Source organism: Eptatretus burgeri, chromosome 10 (assembly GCF_056783735.1).
Source record: "Eptatretus burgeri isolate ZD-2024b chromosome 10, Ebu_testis_v1, whole genome shotgun sequence".
Taxonomy (NCBI): Eukaryota; Metazoa; Chordata; class Myxini; order Myxiniformes; family Myxinidae; genus Eptatretus; species Eptatretus burgeri.
The window spans coordinates 59,713,169-59,735,866 of record NC_140970.1 but is presented as its reverse complement, the minus strand read 5'-3'; the positions used below and the strand labels follow the sequence as shown (position 1 = coordinate 59,735,866).

The 22,698-nt window shown below is 43.1% G+C and overlaps 1 protein-coding gene across 4 annotated transcripts in view; it reads left to right on the top strand.

Annotated features, from left to right (window-relative positions):
* The window catches only part of FBXW7 (F-box and WD repeat domain containing 7), a 597,271-nt gene that overhangs the window by 553,070 nt on the left and 21,503 nt on the right, over nucleotides 1-22,698 (top strand). For all 4 annotated transcript variants that reach the window (XM_085898585.1, XM_085898583.1, XM_085898582.1 and 1 more), the window contains one exon: nucleotides 21,897-22,107. In XM_085898585.1, coding sequence (XP_085754711.1) covers nucleotides 21,897-22,107 — 211 coding nt within the window. The remainder of the gene's footprint in view (nucleotides 1-21,896; nucleotides 22,108-22,698) is intronic.

Here is a 22,698-nt window from a genome sequence, read left to right as displayed (position 1 = left end):
AGCAAGAGGAGAGTTAGGATGGTCGTTAGGTTGGAGTTTTCACCCAGTAGTGAATGCACCGAATGATGTCTCTGCAAAGGTAGTGGCAGCAGAACTAGTCAATAGACTTAAACTGGAACTGAATTGGTATCCAGAAGCATTGGAGACTGGAAGATGGCTTTTAGAATGGATGGATGATTGGATATACGTGTTCGTCTTAATCTCGTCAAAAGGTGAATGTGCTGTTCACTCCTCACTGCACACCGTTAAGTCAGGTCAGGTATGGGAGCATGCGCCGGAGCAGTGTGTTGCTGTGTCCACTTTCCGCCGATACTCCAGAGGCTTCCGTCTGGCCATCCCCCAGGCAGATGCCTGCCCCATCCCATCTCCTTGAGATGCTGATCAACCTGCTGCGACCACGAGGCACGTGGTCGACCCATTGACCTCCTCCACTCACGAGGATCCCTCGCTGAGAGAATCTGGTGAGCAGGGTCAGCATCAGGAAAACGAGCCACATGTGCATACAGCCACGGAATATGTTGGTAACAAATCTCATTTGATACTCTTTCAGCAACCACTCGGTGGACACAAAGTCTGACCAGCGATCGCCAAAGATTCTCCGAAGAGACCTGATACCAAAGGAATTAAGTCTCCATCTCAGATCCCTGGTCAGAGTCCAAGTCTCACATCCGAAGAGCAAGACTGGAAGCACCAAGGACCTGAAGCTTCGGACCTTCATCGTCCTGCACAGGTACCGACAGCACCACACCCCATGAACCAGTGAATCCATGACTCCCCAGGCTATTGACCTCTGGCTCAGTCAGCGGTGACATGAATATCACTGCCAAGGTAAGTGAATCTCTCCGTGACCTCAACATCCTCACCACAAATGGGTACAGACAAGATAGCAGCATGTAAGATGTCATTGAACACCTGGATCTTTGTTTTGATCCAGGAAACATGTAATCCCAGCAGCTCTGACTCCTCATTCAGCACCTTGAGGGCTCCCAAAAGGATATCTAGAGTCTCCACAAAGATGACTGCATCATCTGCCAAATCAAGATCAGAGACATTGACATTCCCAAATGATGCACCGCAGCTTGATCTCTCTTAGCATCCTCCCCAGAATCCAGTCCATACAAGTCCTGAAAAGTGTGGGGGCCAGTACACACCCCCAAACAAACTCCAGCAACAACTGGAAATGACTCAAAGACGGTATCACCACATCTCACAGCACTCTCAGCACCAGAGTGTTGTTCAGACATCAGATTGATCAGTTTTGTTGGCACCCCACGAAGACCGAGAATCATCCAGAGGACATCCTGATTCATTGCATCGAACACTTTGCAGAGATCAACATCTGCTGCAAGCAGCCCCTACCGAATTTTTCATCTGCATTCGCTGAGGACCCGAAGAGCAGGATAAAATCAATTGTTGACCTCTTTGGTGTAAAGCCTGACTGCTCTGGGTGCTGGTGCTCAAGGAGATGCTGGTGAACCTTATGAAGAATTATTTTGAGCAAAGACTTTGCCCGGCACTGAGAGCAGTGTCACCCCTCAGCAGTTGTTGCAGTCCTGGCGATCACCCTTCCCTTTCCAGAGAGGGACAACAAGGCCCCTCTTGCAATCAGTTAAGATGATGCCTGTGTCCCAGGCAGAGCACAGAACTGCATGTAACAACACAAGTTCAGCATTTCCACCAGCCTTGAGAAGTTCAGCATGTTTGCCACAGATCTTAGGAGCTTTACCCCATTTGAACCAGTTCACCGCAGCCTGTCTTTCCACAAACGAAGGTGGATCACAGTTGATTGGAGGGTCAGCAGTAGGGATAGTAGCACCCCTGACATCCAACTCAACAGCTGGTTGGTCAGCCTAGTACAGCCGCTCAAAGTACCCGGCCCAGCGGGCCTTCACTTCGGATTACTCTTTTGAGAGCCCACCACCCTCCCCTCTAACTGCAGTTCATCGAGGGATGAGCTTGGTGGAACGCAATGTGTGAATTTCCCTGGAAGCAGGACGAGAATTACTTGACCACAGGTGATGCTCTACCCCCTCACCGATTCCCCGCACATCGGCCTCCTTGTCCTCCCTCAGCACATGTGTACACAGTTTTATGCCTCAACTCCCTGAACAGCATAGCTCTGCCATTCAGCCTGGCCCTGTGATTCTTGTCAATGGTATCCAGTGTCCCTTGAGAGACAAAATTATTCTTTGCCCTACGGTGAGTTCCAAGACATCCACTGGCAACATCAAGCATTCCACAACTCTTCAGGATTTCCCAAAGCACCGAGACCCCCCCAAATCCCCACTCAGCCTGTTCGCAAACACCTCAGCTTCCCTCTCATCCTTGAGCTTGCCAACATCCAGCCTAAGCCGGGATGGTACCATTCTCCCGGATTTAAGCTGCAACTTCAGAGTTGCTACCACAAGTCTGTGGTCGGTATTGAGGAACTCAGCACGCCGGTAGACCCTGCAGTTCTGTATCATCCTCCAGCAACCATCAACGAGCACATGGTCAATCTCCTTTTCCACATCACCAGCATTGGAATACCAAGTCCAGCGATGAGCCTGTGGTCACTGAAACCGTGAACCAGCCCACTAAGTCCACGACTTCTTGTGAAGTCAAGGAACTTAGTGCTATTCTGGTTCACATTTTCAGACCAAAGGGGACCAACACTTGTCTCATGACCCTATCAGTGCCAGTCGATCCGTTGACATCCCCCAAGATAAGAAGAGAAATCCCCCAAGACTAGCAGCCCGTGTTCACCCCCAAACTCCCCTCCCCCCAGAAACTATGTGTGTATAAAATTGTGAATTGGGACTTGTAGTTAGTTTTTGTATAATTGTTCTTGCGTGACATATCTCGCTGCTGCCAAGATTGTGAATGAGGTGAAAGAAGAAGTGGGGAAGGTGTGAAAACAAGTTATGAGGAGGGTACTTGCAAAAAAAATACCCTGGGGTATTTGGGGATATCGAGAAAAACATTTGGGAAAAACACACCCTGGGGATATCGCTGTACTTGTCCCATTCTTCCTCCCCCAGTGAAATTAAGTCAATATGCTAATAGATTTAATTAATGTGGTGTTGATATAGTGTATGTATAATGGGTCAAATGGCCTCCTTCTGCATTTAAGTTCCTTGTTATTGTAATTTGTGATGTTGTTTTTGAGAGAATGCAAATGGGAAATTAACTGCAATTAGGGAATTGAGTGATCAGGGAAGTAAATGGATTGAGCATATTTTGAAGTGTCTGGTTATAAATTGAGACCAATTGTTCGGGATCATCAAGGAGTTGAGAAAACTGAATTTAATCAGCTAATTTCTTACTTCCTGTTGAGTATTGATGGAGTTCATGCCAATGGATGTGAAGATTTCCACAAATGAAATGTAAAAGTGATAATTAGATGAGTGGTTAGAAAAAATATAATGAAGTGATTTTAAAAATCGAAATTGAGATTTTAAAATCAATGTATGTATCATCTCTCTCAGTGGAGGCTGGATTACCCTTGGCAGTTTGGGGCCGAGTCTTGTTTCTCATCTACATAAATGATCTCAGCTCTGATACTCTGGAAAACACTCATCCTTTTTGCAGACAAAGCCACATGGTCATGTGGTATCGTATCCCATTGCCAAGTCGACAGCAGCTGCATCACTTTCTCATGGTCTGGTGTAGATCAGATGCTGCTCTGATAAATGGAATGTCTTCCATTATTGGAAAAGCTCGGTCTCACTGTGTCGTTCCCGAAGTATAGTCAAGCGATCTGACCTATACATTTCCATGATCAGCCACTGGAAGATGTCCTACTTCACCTACTCCTACCTCCTCGTAACCTGCTTTCCCACCTTCCCACCTTCTCCTTTCACCCCATTCACAATCTTGGTGGCAGCGAGATATGTCTCACAAGAAAAATTATCCAAACTACCTCCAGGTCCCAATTCACAAGCTTACGAGATATATCCCTCTGAAATTTCGTGGAATTCCCCCTCTCAAAAGTGATTGTGAGTAGCCGAATTGTGTTAATAAATATTCCTAATCTAATTATTTTCTTCATGATGTGTATTTATATATATATATATATATATATATATATATATATATATATATATATATATATATCATACATGGAAACAAACATGACGCATTAACCAAGCTTTTCTTGCTGTACTTCTCAAGGTTGAATCACAGCAAGAGAACCAGGAAGTGAGAGAGCGTGCATTTTTAAGCTCGTCTCTGTAAGATCAAAACTGATTGGTTCATCAGTTATGACTTCAATGGTAATCTTGAGCCCCCATTGTTTAACTCAGTCATCAGTATCTCTGGCTCTGATTGGCTGGAGTAGAGTACAGAGCGATGACTCACCATTCGCACCAACGCATTGGAGGGAGGGGAGATGTGATTCCCCGAAAGCCGATGACTCACCATTTACATCTGTACCTTGGACAGCAGTCGGAGCAACAGCTTTGATGTTTCCATGTTGAAAGAGAATGAGAGAATGCACAAATTCCTTTTGACAGCATAACACAGGGTCCATGGAAAGGATGAAGGTTACTTCCAACATACTTAGATGTGAAATACTGAACTCGGCTCAATATCTTGAACATATCTGTGCTGTACTGGTCTGCACAGACGGAGTTGGCAACGAAATTCCGTTCAATGGCAGAAGAACAAGAAATGGCCAACGTTTCTTGAACATTCTTACATGCTCACACTGGTTGTGTCCTAACTCTCATGTTCTTTTTTCAAATTGCCAGAGGGACATGCTTTTTGATACACTCAACCAACCTTTGGGTTGTACGGCCCACATACCGAGCTTCACATCGGCACTTAAACTCATAGATAACATTGCTGATTTGTGAGGTGGGCAGAACATCCTTGTTAACTGACGTAAGCAAACGGCGACAGGTAAAGATAACTCTCAGTTGTACAGTCGGGTACATGTTTAATGTCGTATGTTTGATTTGTTCTTCAAACCTTCTTGATGATTGTCCTTTCCACAGCATCCTGACATAGACTGGACATTTGTCAGGACCAACCTTGCGATCCTTTTTCGCATTTAGAAACTTGTGCACATATCTCTTATTATATACTCTGAGTAACCATTTACACCAAGTATAGTCATGATTTTCTCCATTTCAGCAGGAAGATTACAAGGTGAGCAAATCCTCCAAGCCCTGTTCATAAGGATGTTGATCAAGGCAATTTTGTATTTGGTGGAGCTGTCGGAATCCAAACGAGTATACCGCCCAGTAAAAGTAGGCTTCGGTTATATGGATATAGTGAAACCATCTGTAGATCTTTGGATCATAACATCCAAAAATGGTAAAGTGTTTGAAGATTCCAGCTCGCAGATAAACTTCAGCACAGGGTGGGGAGTACTAAGCCATGTAAAGAAGCTATCACATGCTCTCTGACACTTAAACAAAGCAAAAATATTGTTACGAATTCGCGCCCGTCGGCGTGCGATCGGCCACGTACCTCTAATCGCAACCGCGACGCCCACCGGACGGACAATTCAGTCGTGACCTTCCGGAGCTAACGCCGGAACCCTGTCATGGGTCGGTCTTCAACCCCACCACAGCCGTGCCAATTGTCTACCCGCGCAAGATAGGGTCACTCACCGAATTCGATATAGCTAAGTACCTGCGCGGGGAGCCGGCCGGGCAGCCGTACCTCGACGCAGGTCGGCTTGGGACACGAACCGCTTAAGCGGTCCATTCCGTTCTGCAGTGATAACCGAGCGGGTATTATCGCCGACCTCGCCGGATCCGATTCTATTTAACGGGTGTTTGAAACCCCACTATTTATTCCACGATGCAAGATGGCATTTTCAATAGGGGAAAGAGGACGCAACGAATGGGATACATTCAAACCAGGCACATTTATTTAGCCAACACGTATGCAGGCAAATAGGGAACAAAAGCAAAACACGCATGCAGTTCATTTATGAAGATTGCGGGATGTACGCATGCAACTATACAGCCAAACACAATGCAAAGGAAAGAGCTAATACCGTCTATCTATTATGTACAGTCACTTTTACAGTTTTACTTGACAGACGGCGCCACGACAACATTCATTCAAAAGCCCAAAAGAAAAGGACCCCCTCACAGACAAGGAGGTCATGCTGGACCACTTGGGTCTTAATGACACGGGACCTGGAAGACCGAACGGGTCCCGCGAGACCGTAGCAGGTTACCTGCACCCTCGAGGTGCCTCGGTGGTCGGCGAGTATTCTCTGACACTCTCCTCCTGACTGCGTGGCAGAGCTGGTCCTCCACACACAACCCTCGCGACTTTGCACCCAGAGGGAAAAGCAGCACCTCTACGTCGTCCACCCCAGAAGGTGAAACCACCAAAGTCACGAGCTTGGACCGCACCAGCGACGGACCACACCAGCGACGGACCCGAACACCGACTCAAAAGACAAAGGACCAAGACCAAGTTCCAACTCGAAAACCACCAAAGAAAAACAGACAAAGGCCACCCCGAAGACCAAGACACGAAACTCACGTGTTGTCCGCCTTATATCCCCTGGGGCTCAGCGCTTCGCCCCTCCCCGTTTTCGGCTCCGCCTCCCTTCGAGCCTTTTCGAGAAGCTTCTCGAAAAGGGGCGTTGCTCAGCTCCTAGCGCCTCATTCCTCGTATCCACCAATTGTGAGCGAGCTGCCTCGCCCTTCCACTCACACCAAACGCGGATAAAAAAGGCGGGAAAACCCGCGCACCATTGGAGGTTTCTTTTCTCGGTCTTTTTACTCGCGTTCTCGGACGGTTTTCGACGCGGAAAGGGTTGTAGCATGGTTTGTGGAGGATGGTGTTTGATAGCTGGCGTAGCGGCGAAGATGGTTAGATGGTGGCATACTTGTTGTGGCGATTGTAGCGTGGTTGGCGTTGGTGGTGGTTGTTGTTGGCATTGTGGTTGTTTGGGGGGGCGAAGTTGGTTGCTGTAATGGTGGTCGTGATATGGTCGGTCCAAAATAACGATAGCAACAGAAAAACCTACCTCAAAGGGTCACAGCCCGGTGAATACAAAGAATTCCCTCAAAACAACGGTGGGGAAATCTAACTGAACACAGACTTATCGATCTAACTGAAGTACGGAACCTTTATGGTGTTCTGCGAATTTCCACAGCCGTAACAATGTCATCAACATACCGATAGTATAGGATGGGAGAATCCACACTTTGCCGACCAGTAAGTTTCTGCATTTCATGAAAGCCCACAAAGATATTCGCAAGAAATGGGCCAAATGGAGAACCCATGGCCACGCCATCAGTTTGGACATACATATTGTTGTTGAAGCTAAATTAAACCTGCCTTGTTGCTGTGTTCATTAACTCCACAAAGACTTGTTCAGAGATCTACAGTTGTTCCAGATCACTGTGATACAGCAGATATGCACATATATCAACAGTCTCAATCAGTGGGACATTCGTGAAGAAGCTTTTAATGTCAAACAAGGTGATTATGTTGTCCGCACTTATCAGTGTTGCAACACAAGTTGCTTCTGCAAATGTAAAAGAATCTTTGATCATGAAGTGTGAGAGCAAATCCAGTATTGGTTGTCATACCTCTCCCAACAACTTGGCAAGTTCATGTTGTGCTGAACCAACCATGGACAATATCGGTCATTGTAGGACGTTTTCTTTGTGAGTCTTGGGGAAGCTGTACATTATTGGACGTTGGACTCCAACAGGTTTGATTCTGTTTTACAATTCTGTTGTGACGATGAACACGATGGGTTCACCTTGCCCGGACCAACTGCCCGATTTATTGGCGCATTCGCACAACATGTACAGGCCAGATGAATACAACCAATCAAACAAGCATATAATTCAACAATATCATTACAAACTCCTTTGACAGTTCACCGTGCTTATGGAGCTGTAACAGCCGTTTGGTGATATGACTTTCTAACTGTGACATCCGATCGTGTTCAGCTGCACTTTCCAGTTGTTGGAATTTAGTTTTATCTTTAAAGATATCCATCATTTTGTTGATGTGATAAATCTTATTCAAGATTACAACTCAAGTGCCTTTATCAGATTTACATATGTGAATGTTGATATTCCTCCCCAATCCTCGTATTGCCAAGAGACATCTCGTTGCATGTGAAAGTTCGAGATATCATTTGCGGTTCCACAGTATGCATGCACAAAGTCTGATAGTCTGGCCCTCAGCGCTTGGTCTGCTTCATTGGATACAGGTTGATGCATTGATAGTTGAGCATATCGGAGTTCAAACTCAGCAAATATTTCTTCCCTCTTGGTGTTCTGGTTGTGAATGCCAAAGTCAAAACCATGTGTCAAGGCGAACTTTTCCGTGACAGACAGATTATTATTTCGATTCGTTGAGAAATGTTGGGATGATTCTTTGATCAGAGAGCCAAATCGTTTCACTTTCAACCACTCGATTGTACATTCACGTTTCTTTTGCGCTGCCACCTCTGCATATTGATCAATCGCTGCGATTGTTTCGACACAGCCGAGATCAATGTTTCACATCTACGTATACGTATTTCACATCCACCTCCCACACTCCTGGTAGGTGTCAATTATTTATATAATCCTAGCCACCTGGGTTTAATTGATTAGGTGACAGCTGATTGGCTATTTCCCCCATTCACAGGTGAGAGATGTGGGTGAGTCTTTCTTGATTTAGATATTGACTGCTTTTGACATTTGCATGTGGTACATGTTTGGGAGCATCATTGGTATGCATTGCTCTCTGCGCTGTCGCCGATGATTCGCCAATAAGCGATGAAACCGGTCCAGCAGCTGAGGGGGTGTGTAGCATTGGGATTGTCATTTGTGTACAATGTGTGAACGTCTCTATAGTTGTGGAGGATCTCTGGGAAGGGTTTGATACAGTAAAACGCTTACCTTGTGTCGGCCTTCTTGGTTGCTTTACGAAGCTGTTTCGGCCCGAGGAGCATGGGAGGTGTCAATTTATTTGTATAATCTTTGCCATCTGGGTTTAGTTCATTAGGTGAGAGCTGATTGGCTCTTCCCTCCATTTACAGGTAAGAGGTGAGTAGGTCTTTCATATATATCATTGAAATGACTCCGAATAGGTTAAATATGCTAAATATAGCAGAGTTATTTCCTTGAAGTGATTGTCTCGCATAAGTGTAAAGTGATTAATTGTGATATTAGATATGTGCGCCTATGTAATAGTTAGACGTCGTCTACCCATTCTGATGTATGATTATAAAATGATCAACCCTTTTTGACCCCATTTTTAGCTCACGTAGAACGTAGTTCCGGGGAGCTTATGGGATGGCATGTGTCCGTCTGTCCATCAGACCTTCAGTCCTTCAGTCAGTCCGTCCATCCGTCCATAAACATTTGCGACTTCTTCTCTGAAACTATGGCGGTTGCCCCTGAAAATGTGTATTTGCTATCTCCTCAGAAACTACACACACAATTTCGCTGAAACTTGACCACAATCTTCATCAACCGTGATGTACCAAAGTTTGTTCATGGCATTATAAAACGATCATTATAAAAAGTCACCCCCCCCACCCCCCCCCAAAAAAATATATATACACAGGTATTTACTTTGTTCTCCATTACATATTGTGTGGTTCATCCACGCCTACTAGTGGTTCCCTCGTTATTCTCATCCAGCCACTACCAGATGAACGCTGGGGGCTATTGCCATTATTTTTGCTGTTTTGCCTGATGTAATCTGGCCTAAATAGCCCTTTTATCATTTGGGTGTGCCTTCAGCTCGTAATTTAGGCAGGAAAGGCTGGCTGCACCATCAACACCGATCCCGTAGCACTCAGGACCATTGGGGTGCAGGTCGTGAATGGGTCACTCCGCCCACCAGGATGATCAGTTCCAATGGTGAGTGAGAGGAGAGGGGCACAATGTGTCATGAGTGACTTATGAGGCGGAGGCTAAAAAGGTGGTTACACAGGCGGAAGCAGAGAGGACTTGAGGAATTGGCTCGAACAGAGCAGTGAATTTCGCCCATGCTGCCACGTCTGAGCCATGCCTCCCCCTGCCCAAGCCACGCCCTCTCCTTTCCTCAGAAGCCGAGCCGTAGGACACGGTGGCCCCATCCCATGCCGGAGCAACCAAACCTGGCTTCAGCCCTCCCCAACAACACTTCATCGGGTTTGCCCACAACTCTTTTCTGTCTTGTCTGCCTCTATCTGTTGGCTATCTCACATGATATGTATGAGGGTCCAGATAAGGCTTCGATAATTCACGATCTCTATTCTTCGATTGGTTTTGTGGGCACGTACGTTCGGTAGTCGCTTAACCATTTGAACCCTGAGCTCCTTGGACTTTCGGCTCCCCAACCCTGGACTCCCTGGAGAAAAATCCCGCCACTCGGGTATATGGAGGTTTGAATAGCGTTTGGTAAACTGGCTGCTTGGGGATATGGAGGTTTGAATAGCGGCCAGTAAAATGGCCGCTGGGGTTCGAAGGCTTAAGGAGTTTTTATTGTTCCCTCCACCACCAAAGGTGGACGTAGGTTGTGTTTTCACCCCTGTCTGTCTGCCGGCCTGTCTGTGAACGGATATCTGAAAAAGTTGTGAACATATTCGGACACAATTTTGTGGACAGGTTGGGTGTGTGATGACGAAATGATTAGATTCTGGTGAATATCCGGAAATGGATCCGGATACTAGAATTTTTAAGTGATTCTTCACCATTGAGTAATGGGACTAAAAACGATGCATAACATGATATCTCAAAAAATTATTGACTGATTCGGGTGAAACTTGGTGGACAGGTTGGGTGTATGACCAGGACGAATATATTTGATTTTTGTGAAGATGCAAATTTGGGATACGAAAATTTTTTAATTTTCTGAAGTGATTCTTCCCCATTGAGAGACAGGGTTAAAAACAATATATAGCGTGATATCTCAAAATGTTGTGGACGGATTTGGATGAAATTGGTGGATGGGTTGGGTCAGTGACAAGAACAAGCCGATTTGATTTTGGTGGTCCGGATCCATGTCCGGCCTAGCAGTGGGATACAAAACATAAACTGTTCAGCCTGGTGGAGGTATGCGCTGTTCCGAGTGCAGTTCTAGTGTTGAACTGAATTACCTCCTGTTTATCCCCTCCCTTTGACCATCATCATCTTATTAAATATACCGTGTCTCAGGGTGATTCTGGCTGTGGTGGCTGCATTTGGTTATAGTGACCTGTGAAGGGGATAATTGGTTGCAGTCTCTACACCTCTTGTAACAACCGCATCACGTTGCTTGGTTTGTTGGCCTAAATTAGATCAAGTCATCTGACAGCTATTGGCATGATGCTGGACTTTTGAGGGCTCCCAATATGTACAATAATGCAGAATCCAGACACATCCGACGGGGGGGGGGGGGCGGGGGGGGAGGGGAGTCTTTGATACAGTTGAGCATTGCGGTCACTTTGACGCGACCCACCACATTTGAACCGGGCAACTGGAACGGACCAATAGCTGTTACAATATCGTTGAAATTAAATAATGTCATGACGATAAATTCACAATTTTGCGATATTCTGCCATCTTGCAATATGTGACGGAGAGAAAGACAGACAGACTGATGTGTATCAATACAGTATATCGATTGGGCCTTTTATATTTACTCATTCTTTTTAAAATTACAATTTGCTCTGAAACAAAAAGTGTTGTTAATTTTTCTTCTTCTTTTTAAGAGACATATTTTTGAGCAGACCGATGTCAGAATCCAATGAAATATGACTTTTCCACGTATTTGTTAGCTATTGATATTCTGTGGGCAGATAACTGGGTTTGTGGTGTATTTCCCTCTCGAGTTGTGTGTTTTTGGGTGTGATTCATCAGCACAATTTGATTCAAGACTAAAACTTTCAGCAGGTGTGCTGCTAACACAAAACTTTGCGTCATGGTCCCTTACCAGATTGCAAACTAACTCAGTCGCTCATTCGTACAGGCAGCCACCAAACCTATCAATGCTTTTTTATTACTGGGCTTTGCATTGAGACCAGTGTGAGATTATCTCGGATCACAAGAGTGATTTTATACGCTCAAATATTTTTTTTATAACTTTACTGCGCACAGAGCAGATGATCTTTTCAATTTTGTTACTGCTGAGGTGAAAAATAAATTCTTGCAATGCATGTTTTCATTTCCAGCACTATTACCTCTTCATATTCTGTCTCAGTTGCAAAGCCAAGAAACAATGTAGTGTTTTTATGGCCCCAAGGATAGGAAATAAATTGAAAAATACCAGAAAAAAAGCATGCATGGTGCACCTTTGTTCCAAATCTTTACAGGTGCCATACAAAATATCTGAAAGGTGTCTTTGAAAAATGAAGAGGTCACACGATGAGAAGCTCTTCCTGAATGGGTTAGAGCGCAGCAGGAAGAGCTCTGGGAGTATAGTGCCAGACGGCTTTGAAAACTGCATGGTCTGTTGGTCCCACGCTATCCATACCTGCTCCGGTGCCAAATCACTGGTCACTCAGAGATGGACGGGATGTCGGTTAAACTGACTTTTGAACATCGGTGAAATATACACTGGAGAATGGCTGAAAAACGATCGGTGGCTTTTCGTAGAAGGATGGGTGGTTTGAAGATTAAATTAGGGATGAAAGACTTGATTTTATGAGGCCAGAAAACATCCTGCCTGATGTTTGATCGGCAGATTCCAAAACATGCATCCAACGGAAATCAAGAAAATGAAACGATCTGCTCATATGCATGCAACTTTGCCAGGATACTGGCAAATCAAAAGCCCTTTATCGTTTTAAAGACGTTCATGCTTCTAATATGCTCTTGAAACTGCTTTGTCGTTTTTGATGTGACGTTCCAACACATAGTTGTTGTCCTTGGGGATTTGTGGCTTTGTTAATACTTGCAGTGCCTCAACCAATTGCTGCATTGTTTGCATAAATACACAGCTGGTGATAAGTCTATAGGATTCTTCAACTGATGTCCGGCCAGCATTGAAAATAGGTATCGTAGTGCATAAATGAGCATGAAAGCTTTCCCAAAGGATTTTTTTAATTGCAGATGCAAACCAGGTTTTCTGCTGCAATGCATCTGCCTAACCTCACTCTGAATGTTGCACACGATTTCATGCCACATCACATTCATGCTTCGTACCGCTTTCATTTCGGCCTAAACCTGGAAACGGTTTGTATTTGAGAGTGTGGTAATGAGGAATGGCTCCTGTTTGCCTGCAAGGCATTTTCCATCTGCTCGATTTGGCCTTTGAATAGCTGCAAAGGTAAATGCACGAGACACTTGGTTGGGGTAAAAAATATATAACTTTGCAATATTCAAAACATTGTGCTTTGCCAACCATCCAGGCTGTGAATACTAACCTTTCCCTATGACTTTTTTCACTTGTCTGTAATAACCATTTCCTTCAGAAGTTCCATATTGACATGTACTAATATGATATTGGTTGGTTGAGCTAATTATCAATGCTTTTGTCATGGTTTTCTTGGTGCAAACTTGCACTTTTGTAAAGGTTTATGACGTGAATACCGAGCCAGATAAGGCCCAGCGTATGTCAAGACGAGCGAACATCGCCATTCTAAATGTGTATTCCTGCATCACATTGCCTCATTACACCTATCTCCTAAAAATTTAACACCTTGGTCAACGTTTTTAATATCTTTAAATAAACTAAAGAGCATCCGATCACAGCAACACTGGTTTATTTCAAGGCGAACAAAAGTACCGGTTCCCAAAGACAGGAAAAGCAAGCAAAAGTATCCATCCCCAGTGATGGGAAAAGTTTAAGTTAATCTATAAATTTGAATTATTTCATGGACTTATAGAAAGGTTAATTGTGTTGCACTCTTGGTTTCACTCAGAGTCAAACCTCAAAGCTACTTATACTACACACCACAAAATCGTGGTGCAACATGAGGTGGCAGAGGTTGGACTGGTCTAAAAAGAGGGCCAAGTATAGCTTTTTTAAATAGTGATACTCCATGAAGATCTGTATTAAATCTGCTTTCATCCCGATGTTCATTTTGATGTTACAGATTACTGGAAGGGACAATAAAGTGACTTAATTTTGTGTCAAGGAAAGTGAAATGAAAATGCAAAATAACCAATCGGCAGCTTTTCAAACGCAATGCACGAAGCAGCCGCAATAAACAGGAGACAAGCAAACATATAGGCAGACACCACGGTTCACAACATATCTATAAGATTTGGTCTACATGAGTGAGTAAAGAAGATGTAGATAAGATAAATATTCTGTGTGACGACAGCAGAGAAACACACGGAATGCCATTGTGCCAATAGATGTGACAACAAAGCACACAACAATCTTCCGACTGCTCAGGAACGAGATCAAGACTTTGTTGTTCGATTGTCAGTCATTTGAGAAACACTAAACCTCGATTGCATTTCCTTCATCTCTCAATTGATCAAGCCATTTTGAGCACTTGTAAATGTTAAAATTCCCTAATTTAGTGTTCAAGCTAGTGAATGCCTATTTATGTCGGCTTGCTGAACAGTAAGTACACCACTGGCTGTTTTTCCAAAAATGAGAAAGAAAATTATGTTTATAATAAATTATAAATAAATTTTGAAGTGCACTTCTGGCTTAAGGCCCGGTCACACCTTGACGTTTTAGCCAGTGATGGCAACGTATTAAAATGTATCTAAAACGCTGGCTTACGTTGAACTTTTGATGTTTTTTTTAAAGATTCGGACGTATTCATAGCGACTTGGTCTTATGTATAACGTATTAGTAATGGACACAGAACGTTTCGTTGTGTTATAGATAACTTATACCAACGAATGCTGAACCTGTTGTCGGCCTACACAACCGATGCCCAACGATAGTCTAACTTAGGCATAGCGCGTTGCACGCATCGCCGACGATGTCGTGACGTAGCCTATTAAAAGGCTGACGCACAACGATTCGAATCATAACTGCCGTAGAAATGGAAGTGTCAACATCGCGGTCACACCTTGGCGATCTTGCCAGCGTATGCCGACCTAAGAAAAATGTGTCTAAAACGTTGGGGCACGTCAAATACGGTATGAGTAAGTTTGGTATACGTGAGTAGAACGCTAAAGTACGCTATCATACGTCGTAGTAAGTAGAGTACGTCAAGGAATTTTAAACATGTTCAAAATTTTATGACGTACTCGGCGTATGACACACGTTCCGCATGCGATGAGGATAAGTTTTACACACGATTTGTGGACGCTTACACACGTCCACAAAGGCTACTTATAAGCTACTCATAAGTCGAAACACGTCGTGGTAATGTCTTTTTTACGCGAAACTATTTCTAACTTATGTTTGACGTGCTTTGAACCAATTCTGTACGTAGTCCCAACACACATCGACGTATGTAGACGTATTCCAATGACGTCTTCCGGTCGACAAAAAAAAATAAATTAACGTGTTTCTAGCTTACAACTGCCATATAAAGACGTGTTCCCAGCGGTTTTGGGAATTGGTATATAAAAATGCTGCTCATAAAAGGGGAACCCAACAGTGTTTTCGAGTCCTTTTTGAGTCGATGTCCATGTCAGCAGTAACAGTATCAGTATTAGTATTAGTAGTAGTTTGTTCATGTTGGCAGTAGTAGGTGAGTGTGAGGGGGAGGGTGTGGGTTATGATGGATCGTCCTTGCGTTTAACGATTTAACGATTTAAATGATAAACTCAACGATTTAAATGGCTGCATCTCCACTATTGAAAGTAGACGCTTGCGCTCAACAATTGGATTTTTTTTTACACTCAACGACTTTTAAACGGTACCACTCAGCTAGTTTCATTGTTTACAATGAACGATTTAAATTGCTGTCACTCGCCTTTCTTTTTTGACGCTGGGGTTTGGAAATTTGAAGCGTTTCTTCTGAATGTGTTAAAACGCTCAAACTCGACTATTTTAAATAGACGCTGCCGATGGACAATTGGAATCAGAGCCAAGCTAGACATCGAAGTGTGAACATCCTCGTCATGCCGAAGAAAAGTTTGAAGAATGCTGCAAATAAGTGTCCTGGCCATGGCCGTGGACGCTGACGCAAGGACGATCCATTATACCGACGTCTTTCAGCCTATGAGTAACTTAAAAGTAACGTCTGTCGACGTGTGGCAACGATCGCGTAACGTGCCAACAACACGTTAATCATAGGTTAGAAATAAGTTTCGGGTACGCTAAACATTACCTCGGCGTGTCTCAACTTATGATTAACTTACAAGTAGCATGTGTTGACGTCTGTCAACGATCGCAGACCGTGCATACAACTTGTGGCCAGCGTAGCGGAACGTGTGAGTCATACGCCGGCATACGTCGTGAAATTTCAGGCATGAAAAAATTTGAGGACAACCAAAAAGTACAACGTTTAAAGCCAGCGTACAACGACGTATGGCAGTGTTTTTCAGTGTGCTCTCAATGTTATCAAAACTTACCCATAATGTATTCAACGTGTGCCAGCGTTTTAGAAAAAAAATTCAAAAATCGGCATACGTTGGCTAAAACGTCAAGGTGTGACCGGGCCTTTAGTTGAAGTCTGTGATAGATACAGAATTGGATTCCCTTTTTTTCTGTTCTCATCTAAACCCCTGGCTCATATGATGCAGGCTCACCAGATCAGAATCCCAAAAACCACATTTTTCCGTTGTGTACCAATGTCGTTGTAGTTCATGTAAAAGTACATTAGTGTATACTCATGTCCATGTCCTGCATGTGCTCTGAAAATATGAAAAAAATTTAAATGAAAAATAAAAATGCCCACTGCTAAATACATTATCAGCTGTTACACTTCTATCCACTGTGTTAAAAGTCAGCTGGAAGTCTTGAGAAGCCATTGTGGCAATGCCAGCCTCCCCTCTCCCTTGGAAATCAATCAATCCACAGGTGCATTTCTGCCTGCCTAGCCATCATCAGCGTGCAGTGGATACCCCCAAAAGTGGAGCTATAATTCATTCCATGTCAAATTATATCCAAGTATCACCTCTTAACTGTTGGGTAGTCACAAACCTTTTTCAGGTGTGGTTTCAGGTGTGATCAGGACAACAGGGCATTTTCACCAAGTGCAGGTGTGGTAGTTGGGTTCACAGTCCCGTCATCGTTGAGAGATGATATTCAAATATGACTAAATATAACCTTTCTTTTTTCCTCTCCAGCATTATGGAACCTTTGGCAGCATCAGGTGTATTTTGATACTTGGTATGATAATGAATGTGATCAGATAGTTATGTAATCCTGAATAGATAGTTATCTATGCCTAAAATTGCAGATTTTCTTCTACTCATGAAACATAGACGCAAGTTCAGATTCAGATGTAAATGTTTAAAATAGTGATTAATTATTATGCAAACTGGTTAGAAACTGGAATGGTGAAGTTTTCCACTTTTGTCTGCTACACGACGAAGCGAGTTATTTTCGACTTTTCATCCACATCACTTAATCGCTATATTCTGCTTTCTCCATCTTGTCTTTGGCCTCTACTACACCCCTGCAACAGAAGCATTCCTCATTCATTTTTGTGATAGCATGGTTCAAGGGTCATATATACACCAGCCTGTATAACCATCCTATTCGATGGATATTCAAACATGCCTGAACACGATGATTAGGACATTTTGCTACAGTCACTTCATTGTTACAAGGTCCATAGATATCTGGCCAAGTAAAGCGATACAATCTTGTGCCATTGAGAGTCGTTCCAAAACCTTAATCTCATTCGTAAAACTGCTCGGAATTTTTTGGAGCTCGGCTTGGAATTACCAAGTCTCGAATCATGAAATTAATGTCGATATATTGTTTGAGGTGACATTATTGAACACAATTGTTTTGTATATAATAATTTAACCCACTTTGCACCCTTTCATAACATGTGCATTTCATCGTTTCACACTTCACGTTTTTATTTTACACTTATTCTCGTGAGTAAGTTTGCATTGTCCTTCCAAAAGTTGCTCCTGCTCCCATAAATGATTCTTTGATGCAACCTGATTGACATTTTTGTTTCGCGTTGCCTTTGCCCTAAACTGAAGAGAGATAAATAATTGCTTTGGGCAACTAAAGAGTTCATAGAACATGATACCCCATGCAGTGTTCAAGTATATACAGGAGGGCTTTGCCATTCGTGGGGATTACATTCTTGAAAATCTCCGTCACCTGCAAATCTGCAAACTTAGGGGGTAATGGGGAAAATAGGGCAAGGGACTTCAACTTTAAAATGTGTTCAAACTGTACCTTTAATTACCACGTTTGTGCATTGTTTTTGTCTGATTTATTTTCTTGAATAAAAGAGTTATTAAGAACATAAAATAAAGTATTATTTTCCTGTATTAATAACGTAAAATAAAGTTTCTTTTCTTGAGTTATTATTATTACACCAGGACCCCAACATTCACGGGGAAACGTTCCGGTAAAACCCTGCAAATGTTGAAACCGCGAATGTGGAGGTATTGTTTCATTGGGAAATGGGGTGTAGTAGGTAGGTTCTAGGGATTTCCCGACCCGTGACAAATCCGCGAATGTTGGAAAAATCTCACGAAAATGCAGGCAAATGTTGTGGAAATAGACGAAAATCTGCGAGTGTCAGGGAAAAATCCGTGGCCATTTTGTCATTGCTAGTGGTAGTTCCTGGTTCATGGTCTGCTGCTAATTGCACTAATACTGGAGATATGCTGAACGGTTTCATTCTCTAACTCACAGGATGTGACATCTTTCCTATCTGCAGACAGATTATGCTGAGTGTTTTTAAAATGTAACAACTCAGATGGTGCTGTTTATGGCAAGATGGTGATTTACACTAAGATGAGCTGAATGTCTACACTGTGTAATGTCTGTCTGTGGTGAGTTGGCAATTACTGGATACATCAATAGATGCTGTCAGTGTTTTCTTTTTGGAAGTAACTCACGCGGGATGGCGTTGCGGAGAATGACGTGTTACACTGGTGAGACGTCCCGCGAAACTATGTTTATCCCGCGAAACTACAATACAGTACCGTATGTTTAAAGTGCATATGGTGTGACGTCCCGCAAAATATGTCTATCCCATGAAGCTACAATACAGCAAGCATAGCACCGTATGTTTAAAGTGCACATCGTGAGATGTCCCTCAAAATTGTTTATCCTGTGAAGCCACAACACATGTGCAGGAAGCAGGTCATGTTCGCGGCTCGTGGAAGATATGTTTTTTTGCGTATGTACAGTATTGTACTGTATGTATATAGAGCTGCTTTGTGCATGGCTCGTGGAAGATATGTTTTAGAACTGTTATGTTCGTGGCTCGTGAAAAACAAAATCACCATGAATACGTGGAGAAATTTCCATTTTGCACATTATCAGCCGCGAATACGCGGAACCCGCGAATGTTGGAACCGCGAATGTCGGAGACCGGGTGAATTTCGTATGCAGCCTGTGGCTGCTTAGTGCATCATCGTTGTGAGTGCAGCTGTGGCGCTGATGCATTACCCCATTACCAGTAATAGTGGTCCATTGGACCAACTTTTCATTGGTCTTCATGGCCTTGTCGCATACCCGCCTGCTGTACTGGTTGAGCATTAGCTTGTCTTTCACCAAGCCCAGATGTGCTTGTGCCAGGGCGGGGATTTATACGTTCATTATTATTGCCAAATGATACGACTAATTAATTATTATTGTTAATATTATTAGTATTAATTAATATATGCTTTTTGAACAATGTTATCATTATTTTTGTTTATTTTGTAATTGGAATGCCATGCCGCGGAAAGACGTATTAAGCTGCTCTCAATACACCTTAACATGGCATGTGTTTGAAACATGGGAATTATTTTTGGATTGTTTGTCGTTAATTAGCCTAATCAACTCAGGAGATCATGAGGATAATTTTGGTGCATCACACTCCACATCAGAACGCTCCAGTAGTACTCCACAAAAACATGCCACACACACACACACACACACACACACACACACACACACACACACACACACACACACACACACACACACACACACACACACACACACCTCGTTCATTTATAGGAGAATCTGGTACCCATTTTGCTGACCTCAGAAGGATGACAGACTGAGGCAACCCATCTGGTATTACTTAACAGCATGACAGGAGCTCACTCAAAAGCCAACACCAGGCTTATTTTCCTGTATGAAGAACATAAAATAAAGTTGTTTTTTGTTGTTTTTTGAGTTATTAAGATCATGAGACTTACCTTCAATAATGATGATGAAAATTTTTTATCCAAAAATACCCCCGAGCGGGAGTGCCGGTCATCTCTGCCAGAGGTTGAAAGTAACTCTGTGCCAGACTGGAATAGGGGCAGTTCATAAAGTACGTACGCTCTACTTCCGGGTTTCAAAACCACCCACCCCCCTCTGTATGCAGGCTGGTGACCACCCACCACCCCCCTCATACATCGCTAATCGCTTGCAAAGCCAGCAGTTCCTTATGAACCGATGTTTGTAAGTCATGACGATGCAGTCCCTAGCGGTGTAATTTACCTTTTTCTTTTAATATCACAGCACATGTCATTTATGAAAATAAAAGTACAAATTGACATTCAAGACAATGTTAATGTCATAAATGAAAGTAAGTGTGCATATAAACTTGTGTTCCATTGTTTTAGTTAAATCTGACAAAAGCTTCAAATGTAATATTTGTCTCGGAGAGTTCCGGTTCTTAAGTTAATACTTTTATTTTTGTATGTACATACTTTATGAACGGCCCATATGGGGAATCAGAGCGAAGTTTGAAGGGCTATAAAATCGGAACGAGAGCAAATTTCAAAAAAATGGCTTGTGTTGTTCTAGATAATAGTCCATAGTATCCGAATCACTAATAACATTTGATCTCTCTTGATAAATGAGGGAGGAGATACCATTTGAAATCGACGATTTTCGCAACTTTGACAGCCTCATGACGTTGACCTCGACCTTGGACGACCTTGGACGACCTTGAAAGATATCGTTGTGCACGTCTCATCGACCTCTATCCATTCCACTATTGGTTATTTGTCTCCACTCGGTTTGATTGTGGACGTACTGACGGGCGGACAGACTTCGAGACTGTTATTATTAGGTCATCTCTACTGAGATGATAGAGATGACCTAATAATGCAATGGTGATGTTGATGATGGTGATGTTAAAGACAAGTTGATGGAGATGATGGTGCATACCCATAATGGTGGAATCTTCTTTCACCCAAAACACATGCCATGCCCTCTCATGCTATATATCGATATATTGCATGGGTATCAGAAGTATTATGAAGCTGTTTGTTTTATACAATCTTCAAGTATAAAAATATATTTGAATAAAGGTTGAAAGAGGTTTGAAGGCATATAAATAAAAAAAATTCCGGGTTTTACCACCATTTTCTCAGCGGCTAATACACCACCCTATCTTACACGTTACATTAGTTGCTTGTGCCTATTATTTACATCCCTTATAACACCCTTAAAAACGGTACGTTTCCTATTTGGAATGATTTTCCATTTTGTTTGACTGTCAGGCAGGCAGACAGAGTGATAATGTTATCTCTCACTCCTGTCTGCGCATGTGCGGTTGGAATGAAATATAAGCCAAGGTACATTAAAAAAAAACGGACTTGACATTTTATTCATGTTCCAATTTGTGTTCAAAATATAACATTTGATTGAAATGTGTTGTTCCTTGATCACAAACTGACGATCATAAACTGATAAGATACACAGACGGACGGACTTGAACCAATTGCTTAACCCCACTTTTTGCTTCGTGTGTTCGGGATAATTACTGAGAATACAGATTCAATTTGAGAATGTGGTAATTGTTTATATTCCTCTTTTATTTATTTATTTATTTATTTGGGAGTACTTCACAAGATTTGGAGGTTTTTCCATTTTGCAGTGGTTACATTTTTGGTCTCTTGGATTGCTCTCAAGCCATGGCTGTACTCGCATAAAGTTGCCCAACAGGAAAATATATAGTTTTCGTGTGTTACTTGCAGTTTGACGGCACACACATTGTGAGCGGATCTCTGGACACATCGATCCGTGTGTGGGACGCTGAAACGGGAACCTGCTTGCACACACTTGTTGGCCATCAGAGTCTGACCAGTGGCATGGAACTACGAGACAACATACTTGTCTCTGGAAATGCTGACTCAACCGTCAAAATCTGGGACATCAAGACCGGGCAGTGCTTGCAAACGTTGCAGGGTAAGGAAATGAGCGTGAAAACATTCAGCACAGTTTGGACAGGATTTGCTTTTCGATATTCCTGTTCGACCTTTTTCCTTTACTTGCTTCTACATTGGCAGCATTTTTGCTGGATGGATGTGGTCTTCTTGTAGTGGAAAAGGTAATCCTTACTATTTTATATACAGGAAATCTGCGATATTCTGTGGGCAGAATTTTTTTCTTTTATTATCCCGTGAATATTATCCCAGAATTCTTTTATTATCACAATCACGTTGGGTTTACCAAAGACTGTGTGTGTGTGTGTGTGTGTGTGTGTGTGTGTGTGTGTGTGTGTGTGTGTGTGTGTGTGTGTGTGTGTGTGTGTGTGTGTGCGTGCGTGCGTGCGTGCGTGCGTGCGTGCGTGCGTGCGTGCGTGCGTGCGTGTCACGCTACTCCTCTTACAGTTCTGGGTCTATTATGTCTAGACTTGTTTCATAGAATCAGCATGACCCCAATTAATGTATCGGGGTGTTTTTGGCTTTGCCGGTGGTCTTGGGAGGGAGGGAAGGGGAGGGGACGCAAATTCTCCATGTAAATGTGTATCGTACAGCACTGCTCCAGGTGGGAGAG